Raw genomic sequence first — 9363 nt, 5'->3', positions numbered from 1 at the left:
GTAAATCAAGTTCTAGATAATGCTGCAAAAATGTCATGTAAACTGCACCTGGTGTTGTTACAAAAGATGTTGCCATTGGTCGAGTAGCAGTCATGATGAAGGTGAAGGAGCTTCCTAATGTTCGCAGGGGACAACATTGTTAAACAACACTTGAATGGAAAAAGCTACAAAGCAATAGCAAAGAGCTTAAACATCCAAGAAAAGCCAGGTGCACCATGCAATGTTTCACGACACACTCTCAGGCTATTGATAAGCAAGGTAGGAGAAAAGCCTGCAGTCACTCAAAACGAGTTGCAGGACAACCTGAAAGCAGCAGGAACAACAGCTGCACAGAGAACAATAAGCATCAAACTGCACCACAATCATCTTTGTTCCTACACCCCATGCAAAACTCAGAAAAAAAGAAATACAGAGATATGCATCTACAACCTGAGCTGTTTTGGAAGAATGTAATGAAATGAAAATAGACCTCTTTGGTGATAATTCAGCTCATCATGTTTGAAGAAAGAAGGGTTGCGCATATGATCCCAAGAACACCATACCCACAATGAAGTATGGAGGTGAGTGCATTATGATTTGGGGCTGCTTCTTTGCAAATGGTACTGAGGCATCATACATGAAGTGGAAGTGGAAATATGCACTAGAAGTATGTTAAATAACAAATTTAAAAGTGTCTGTTCTTTCCCCCCATAGTATGAGGTAAGTGTACCTGATAAACTGGCCAGTGAGTGTAGGTACAAGGAATGTGTACCTAATAAACTCCATTAAACTGGCAACTCGGTGTATAAGCTTCAGTTAGGAATTACTGGAACTGGAAGGCAATTTTTAGATAGAGGCCCAAACAACAACAACCATACTGTAATTTTAGCAAACTCTAGCTGTAGTTAGTAATTGTACACCTACAAAGTGCACCTACATGGTAGGTCTGAGTGACGAAATGACCAAAGGCAAAATACCAGAGAAAGCCCAATTCCAATGTCCAGATGTCATTTGAAGTAAAACAAATAGAAAACGTTTTAAAAAGCAGAATTGTCATAGATCCTGTCAATCATCAAGCACGGCTCCCTGAGCTGTGGCATGCCTATCCAGGCAAGCAGCAGAGACGGGCCCCTCGCCACCACTCAAGCATTTCCACTCAGTTACAGAGTAACCCATGGGGGGAGTCGTCATGGAAACCTACCTCATTACGACAAAATCTGAGAAATATAAAGCGAGGAGAGGGGCAAACACCTGCCAGTTTGTAACAGAAGTTTGCCATAGTTTTCGTAGAATTCCTATAAAAGTTCAAGAGGTCCAAGTGTTTCAGGTCCAAACATAATCCTTGTGGAAACAAATGGACGACTCCTGTGGAACACAGACAAAGTGGATTTCAGACTCATAGGCTTTATCAAGAAAAAAGAGAGAACGGACAAGAAGATGACTCTGGGCTTTGGAGGTGAAAGCGATATGGGCCAAAGGCTTAGGGCCTTGGATTGCATCCTGGAATGGTAACTGTCATGCTTGGCTGTGTTCCACTCTAAGGATCATTTCACACTAATCAAGGCTACTGGGCTTTTACAGTCTAGCCTAAAAAAATGTGATTTTGAAATTCCTGCATGTGCTTCTCTGTCACATTGCAGTAGATTTTTACGAATACTTTCTCAGAAACTCGCTGGAGACGTCAAGGACATTTTGAAGTGACTTTAAAATGGGAAACAGCATCTCAAGACCAAAGATTTGCCAAGTTGCACCATCTCAGAGTCTTCTAGAGGAGGAAGAACCATCCTGTCAACCAGCCTCGCCATGGATGATCACTGCTGCACAAAGTCCACCAGAGTACCAATATGGTATTGTGGGCCACCAGCACACCAGCCATCTGCCACCACTAAAGCAGCATGTGCCTCAAATTGTTCATTCACTACCAGGTCAGTGCATTTTTAATCCACACAGGATATGAATGTGTTATATTTGTTCTGTCACTGACTTTTCCAGCCTTTATGTTGTCTATCTTGTCACTTCAAAAGTAAGCGCTCCTTTTTTGTAGTCTGAACTAGTGGCCCACTTTTCTAGCTTGTTATTTTTAAGCTATTAGGCTGTATAAATGCCTTTCAAGTGCCTACAAAAGGACTGTATATGTTTTCTTTGTTGTAATTTCATTGCTTCATAAATGTTCAGTGCAACTGTCTGCCATTTGCTCATCTTTTAGTTTGAACTTTGTGTGGATGAATGTGATTTGGGAACTGAATTCACAGGCTTGCAGAACCTGTATGCAAAAACAGGCCACAGCATCATAAAGTCTCATCCACCACAACAAGCAAAGGTCTGAAGTCTTACCATATGCTTCAGTATGGATGTACAAGAACAGAGTATTCAACTTAGAGATTTTGATGTTGGTACTGACCATGAATATTTTCCTGTACTCACAGGCATGGCAACCAACAGCACCTCTTATGGAGCCTTCCATGGCTTCTGATGAACATGCTTTCATGGTACACACACATATGCCCAACTGACTTTTGCGGTATTTCCTCCTGCTTAGAGTAGTGAAGGCTGATGAAGTGTGTCAGCAAACAAAAGGGTCACAATTTGGAAAAAAAGGTGTGATTGTAATATGTTCAAGAATTATTTAATAAAAAAAATTCTTTTTAGGCCAAAGGATGGAGAGATGGGGTTGCCCACCAGTATTCCAACCCCAGTTGGGGAGGGCGCCATGGCGCAGGCTCCAACCATCAGGTATAGAGCTACTGTTACAATATATACGAATGCATCTCCGGTATATGACAACTTTGGCTGTGTTCACAATAGCATACAGTGTACTGCAGTGGGAAGCTGTGAGTATTGGTGCTAAGCCTTCAGTTCAGGCAATAACTGTCAAAACTCAAAAACGTGGGTGGGAAAAAACCCTGTGCTACTTTCTGATAGCACCCCTATGGGATTTTAACAGAATTTTAGAGCTAATCCAACTATGTTTTATTTAAATCTTGTAACAGAGACCGACTGTGAATACTAATTTTCACAGTCAGCAACATTTCTAGGATTTCCAGAATGCCTAGAGTGACATTTATCTCACAAAATTCCAACTCATTGTAGATTAAAACATGATCAGTGGATTCCCCTGATACTTTCTAATTGTGTTGGCAGTTAATCTGACACTTTGGACCTTCAGTTTAGCTCTGGAAATCCTAACCAATGGGAGAGCTAACTTGGCTGTATCTACCTAGATACCACAGAGAAGAAAATCCTGACTGGATAATTTTCCATTGGGTGTTCTAAGAATATAACTTTTGTTTCCAACCAGAACTTAATAATTAGAGTCTTACTACAATACTTGCAGAGTTTAAATACAACAAACACAATGATTATATTGAATAAACAGAACTAAAAATTATAGACGTTTTCTTATATTTCACAGACATTAGGCTGTCTCTGATAGGTCTTCTCCCTGACCCTGAGGGTTCCCCACTGGTGCACTGTATATTAGAAACTGCACGTTATTTATCTTGAAATGAATGTGTTGCATTATTAGTGGCAGTATATCATAAAGATAGTTCTATCTGCATGCTGGAAGCTTGGCCAAAGTGGGACATCATCCAGGGATATTTGGCATGCTAAAGAAATTTATGCTACTACTTCCTAAACTGCTTACTTCCTTTGGGCACAATCAGTACATAAACAGTATGTAGTACACTATTTTGAACAGAGCCTGTGTCTCTCTTTATAGAAGGAAAAACATCCTTAACATTTTTTAAATAGGGATATATACTACAATTTTTAATTGTTCCCTGATGTTTCTGTGGGTTTATATATTAAAAACAGTTACACATGACCACTGTGCTTTGAAGACTAATATATTTAAATGAACTCTGTCCTGATTGGCTGCCCTGTATCATGCCTTACTAAAAAAGCAGCACAGGTGGACACGCTCCATTTTACTTCAAAGTGAACAGGGGGTGTTAACTGCAGGTTGAATAGGCGGATATCTGTAAATTAGTGAATTCAAAATAGGCTGTTTTTTTTTAGTTTAGTTTATATGTATGGACCATATGGAATTTGGAGTTTTAAAATAATAGACATTTTTCCATGATATGGGCCCTTTGATGATTTAAGATACTTAAGTTCAAATAATTTTGGACTATTCTAATGGTCCATTTAGGTTGAAACATTTAGAAAATAAAAATGGCAGCTGGTGTATTTTTTTTTTTGGTAAATGAGATGTTCGAGTGTGGAGAATTTTCTGAAAATGTAAAGATTCTATGTCAATGAAAGTCTTTTTTCTCCTAGAACTGCATGTCAAGCCAAGAACTATTTAGGAACCTTTATTTTAACGAGCACATGTTTGGAGGGTACTATGGATCATTCTTTGCTATTATAGATCATCACACCACCATTTATTCACCCAAACTCTTACAAAACCTGCTTGTTCCTTCTGATGTTTCATAGTAAGTTTTTTCACAACTGGTTAGACTGCTTATTTTATGATTTGATTTGAAGTGATGCTGATTTGTCAGTAGTTATAGTAAGTCAAATACATCTCAGAAAATGAATTATTAATAAGTGGTGTTTAGTAGCTCATAAGATGAGGATAAAGCGGGAGGCAGAAGCAGACAGCTGGTGAGCGCTGAGCCTTGCCCTGGTGGTCCCACTGGGTCTGATTACGGTGCTGCTGGAATGGAAAGTGGGCTGGGCTGCAGCCACAGTGCTTCCTCCATGGGATCCACTTTCAGGGTACAGGGAGCAGGAAGAGAGCTCCTCCCTCCCCTCAGGAATCTCCAACACAATCAAGAGTTAATGATATTTCTTCTGACACGGCATCAGGAAACCTAAACATTTAAACTAAACAGCATCTGAAATGATGCTCAAGAACCTTTTTGAAAATGGTTCTATATAGCACCAAAAAGGGTTCTTTTATTGCTATGTTGTCAAGCTTGTAACAATAGAAAACCCCTTTTTGGTGCTATATAGAGTTCCTCCTGCTTGTAAAAAAGATACCATAAACCATATACAACACATCCTCCATTTCCTGATGCAAAGAACCCTTTAAGCATGCAAATGGTTCTTTGAGAGTTCCTAGTTCTATACCTACCACAGTCTTTACTAAGGAACCCTTGAAGAACCATTTTTAAGGAGTGTACTGAACTGATGTCACTTAAAATGTGTCACCAAACGACTTGCATTTTTCAAATGGCTGAGTCAGAGATGTACACTGTATGGCTTTCACAGAGAAACATGGGAGGATTTCTTCCAGCGCAGACAGTCCTTACTCACCAAGTAAACAAGAAGCGTCAAGCCCAGCAGAGGAACTTTAGAGAGAGGCGAGCAAAACAACGAATATTTTACACCTCCACTGGTGAGTATAAAGTATCATAACATTCAGCTTAAACAGGTGTGCCCAACCACCCTGTGGTCTCCCACCCTGGACAGTTCTGTTCCGACATTTCTGATTCTTATGTTAAGATGCTCCTGAAAGCCTTGATTAACTCTTTTAGGTGTGTTGGATTTGGGTTGGAACTCTGCAGGACAGCAGATCTCCAAGAACAAAGTTTGGGACCCCCTGCTTAAATACATGATATGTTTTGGTAGAGTTACATGGTTTTATAGTGTTGAGCCATACTGGTACCGGTAACATACTATAATCTATTATAATAATAATTTAAAAACAATAATTTATTGCCTGTCTAAGCAGAGGTGCTATTGCCAGGAGATCAGGGTGGTGATCCCCGGCAATGCCACAGCCATCTGTGGCCTGGAGTCCAAGACAGCATAATCAGCGTGTCTAGATAAGTAGGACAAATTTGTCAACCTAATCATAAAAGAAATATGGACTTGAGTGATGGAAACCTTGCAGATTTTGATAAAAACTGTGAACCAACCCCCAACCCAACCCAATGCCCAGATCCTCCTGGAACCATACCCAGTGCCCAGCCCCCCCAAACCCTACCCAGTGCCCAGCCCCCCCAAACCCTACCCAGTGCCCAGCACCCCCTGAACCCTACCCAGTGCCCATCCCCCCAGAACCCTACCCAGTGCCCAGCGAACCGTACCCAGTCCCTAACCCTCCCAAATCCTACCCCTACCCTAAACTCCTGCAAGTTCCACAATGCACTGATTTTTACCACATGCCAACACTTTACAATATCCACATTGTTCCCGAGATTTGACTTCACAATACAATGCATGATTCAAAAATAATACATTCAGGGCTATTTTCTAGTGTGTATGTACCCTGTTCAGATGCTGGTTCCGTTATGGTAGGCTTTTTAAATGCCAGCATGTGAAATCAGTACTGTGATGTTTAATGTGAGGTGCCTATATTGGCCAGTAACCCTGGGTGGTGTAAACCAAATGCATAGATGAGTCTGGTTTGGGCTGTTACTGTGATGAGGCTACATAGCACACCAGAATTACTGAAACAAACTTACCATGATAATGATAAATATAGTCAACTTGCCCACCCTTAACTTCAGTCCCTTCAATTTAGAAAAAATACATAGATAGTTATCCTGTATCTGACTGAAGTGCCCTTGAGCAAGGAACCTAACCCCCAACTGCTCCCCAGGCGCCGTGGATAGGGCTGCCCACCGCTCTGGGCAAGTGTGCTCACTGCCCCCTAGTGTGTGTGTGTTTACTAGTGTGTATGTGGTGTTTCACTGCACGGATGGGTTAAATGCGGAGGTCTAATTCCGATGTGTTCAGACACAGTTGGCTAAACGGTTCATTTCATTCTTTCATTTCATTCGTATGAATTATCCAATCAAATCCCATACAAATGACATTAGGGGATTCACCTAGTAAAACTAATCCAGACTGAACAGTGCTTTAAATACATTTCATTATGTAACTAAAATAAGAATCTAAACGTTGATTAGCTGAAAGCTTCTCATTTAACACTGCTGATCTCAACAGTTAAAGGAATCGACGAGGAACCACAAAGAATCCGACTGGTATCCAGGCCAACCCAAAGGGACATCTTCTGGGATGAGGTAAAGGGACAGAGTCTGGATCCTAAAGAGCTCCAGCAGCCCAGTCCGCCGGTGACAGTTCCAGGCTTAGGAGAAGAAGCGGCTAGAAGATCTGAACCAGACACACTTCCACACATCAAAGACAGAAGGTGTGGAAGTGTGGTGCAGGGTAACTCGTGGACTTTCTCCTGGAACATGTCTGGAAGTCTAACAAACTTTGACAGAGGTCAGATCAGTCCTGTGCAAACAGCAGGCTACATGACACAGCAGAAAAACATACCCCGGCAAAAGCAAACGCATGGAGTGTACTGGAGGATAGATGGGGACATAAATAGCAGCTTGGGACAGCCAGTGAAAGATGCAGAGAGTGCATGAGGGAGATGGTTAAGATTGCTGAACAGGTGAATTCTGTTCACCAGGTATGGAACAGAAGGGGACAAACAGATATTTATATGGATTTAGGGAAGGGTGATACAAATATATGTAACATACTATCATCCTTGAGGAATTTTCCTTATCCTGTTATTTAGGATCAACTTGCTAGTATGCTGAGATACAGTATTTACAGGGCCAAAAGGTTTGGGAACTATATTGTTAATGCAGCTGGCTGTACAATAAAATAAATCTAAATAAAGAAAGTAATTATCAGAAAAAGTGCTGAACAACTTAGATCATTTGTCTGTTAAAGCAGAAATTTGGTAAAACTTGTAATCTAGAAAATTCTACTTCCAGTCTACATGGATAAAGTGTTGCAAAATAGGGCTAGTTCCAGTCAAATATTAGAAACCTTAAATGCAACTACATACCATCTGAAGAGCAGACATAGCAATGACCAATTGTTAAACTTCAGTATTTGCCCCAATGTGTACAATTTGGGAGGGAATCATTCTGGTGATATGATTTAGGGCACAGCTGGGCACAAACTAACACAGGGCAGAATGTAACATATATTTTGTACTTGAACATGCTTTTAGTCATGTTCTCGTATTCCACATCGTCCACACATTTTGACAACAATCAGAGAAGATATTTCCCAAGATTTGCCTTGAAGTTTTTCATCATAAGTGTTTTATGAATATGGAGTTGTGTTCAAGTCACAGAATTCACAGTTATGTCATGTGAATCATCCTCTTGATGGTTGTTATATAGCACTGTTTTAAAACACGTGTAAATTAGGTTAGTTAATTAGGGGTTAGTTGTAATGCGGTGTTACAATTAAGCCTCCCCAAATAAACAATGGGAGAATTCTGTATCCTATGAGCAAATTTAAAACGGTTCATTTCTGAAAGGTTTGTTTATGCACAAATGAATTAAAACTGTACCATAGATGTAATGTAAATAAAATATATTTAAATTTTATCATGTTATTATTTGTTTCTCTACTTATAAGTAAACAAATTCAACAAATTCTAACATTCAACAGCCCCTTTTCACTTATTACATTCATTCTGATTAATTTATTTTTATATATTTAATTCGGGAAGCTAATCTGGTTCAGAACTGTGAGGTTAGTTGTGATGTTTGAACTCAGTCTACAGTCATTTGCGGCAGAAATGTGTAGGTGGCTTGCATACAAATTATATATGTTAATCTTGCTCAAATACATTTAATATTATTTAGCACAAGCCAACAGGCTGTGCCTTGTTCTTCCCTACTGCTGTATCACTGACTTATTAACAGCAATCAGTCTCTGTAATCGTCCAGCTTATTTATTTTTCCTACAGTCTTGAACACTGAACTCTGACTAATGGCTACAAATAGATTACTTATGTCATTAACTGTTTTTATCAAGTAAAAATCTTTGTAAAAATTTATGCTAGGAAAAAAAGGTTTGTCATGTGAGAAGGTGACCTACACTTCAAAAGATCTCAATTGTAAATCTGTAGGATGAATTAAAAAAAATACTGAACATTGAGATCTGTGGGTTACTAGAAGCACCAGCCAATGTTAAAGCACTTTAAAGACCTGAACTTCCTCCTACAACAGGTTTTAAACCAAAAACAGCTTACATGCTCAGTAGGTGAAGTGCAGATGCAGTATGGTGGCCTTCCTGTTTCCAGCCATACAGAAAACAATGTGCTTGTTCCTAGTGAATGGTTCCCAGCTGACATAATTATCATGATAAAATACACATTGAGGCTGTTGGGAATACAGCTGTCTTCTCTTTACCCAAGAGAAATATGAATTCTAACGGTGATTTAAATGAGTTTAATCACAAACGCAAATTAGCGAGCACGAATAATCAAGTATCCGTTTCTGCAGCGTACGTGATTATGCAATTCTGGCTGAATTAGACAAGTGGTGAATATTTTGCAGGGCCACTACATGCAAGATAAGCACAAATTTTGGCCTATACAGTGTCAGTCAGACCGTTCATCGTTAGGTTATAAAAATAATACAGTACATGTATTATTTTACTGCTCAT

At 39.8% G+C, this 9363-nt stretch overlaps 1 protein-coding gene across 1 annotated transcript; it reads left to right on the top strand.

The window, feature by feature from the left end:
• Positions 1 to 1689: 1689 nt before the first annotated feature.
• LOC118824186 lies at positions 1690 to 8625 on the top strand. Its single transcript, XM_036594172.1, has 6 exons — positions 1690 to 1904; positions 2232 to 2299; positions 2406 to 2468; positions 2629 to 2712; positions 5200 to 5326; positions 6883 to 8625. The coding sequence occupies exons 1-6, from the start codon at positions 1787 to 1789 to the stop codon at positions 7311 to 7313; spliced, it is 891 nt and encodes a 296-aa protein (XP_036450065.1). The 5' UTR covers positions 1690 to 1786; the 3' UTR covers positions 7314 to 8625.
• Positions 8626 to 9363: the final 738 nt, after the last annotated feature.

This window comes from Colossoma macropomum, unplaced genomic scaffold (assembly GCF_904425465.1).
Source record: "Colossoma macropomum unplaced genomic scaffold, Colossoma_macropomum, whole genome shotgun sequence".
Lineage (NCBI taxonomy): Eukaryota > Metazoa > Chordata > Actinopteri > Characiformes > Serrasalmidae > Colossoma > Colossoma macropomum.
Note: the sequence above shows the minus strand (reverse complement) of the source record. Positions and strands in the feature narration are given on the sequence as shown.

Excerpts from the sequence above, each read along its gene's own strand:
- LOC118824186 (XM_036594172.1), top strand. The coding sequence starts at position 1,787 with ATGATCACTGCTGCACAAAGTCCACCAGAGTACCAATATGGTATTGTG. Across the intron at positions 1,905-2,231 it reads AATTGTTCATTCACTACCAG|GCTTGCAGAACCTGTATGCA; the intron begins GTCAGTGCATTT and ends CTGAATTCACAG. Across the intron at positions 2,300-2,405 it reads ATCCACCACAACAAGCAAAG|GCATGGCAACCAACAGCACC; the intron begins GTCTGAAGTCTT and ends CTGTACTCACAG.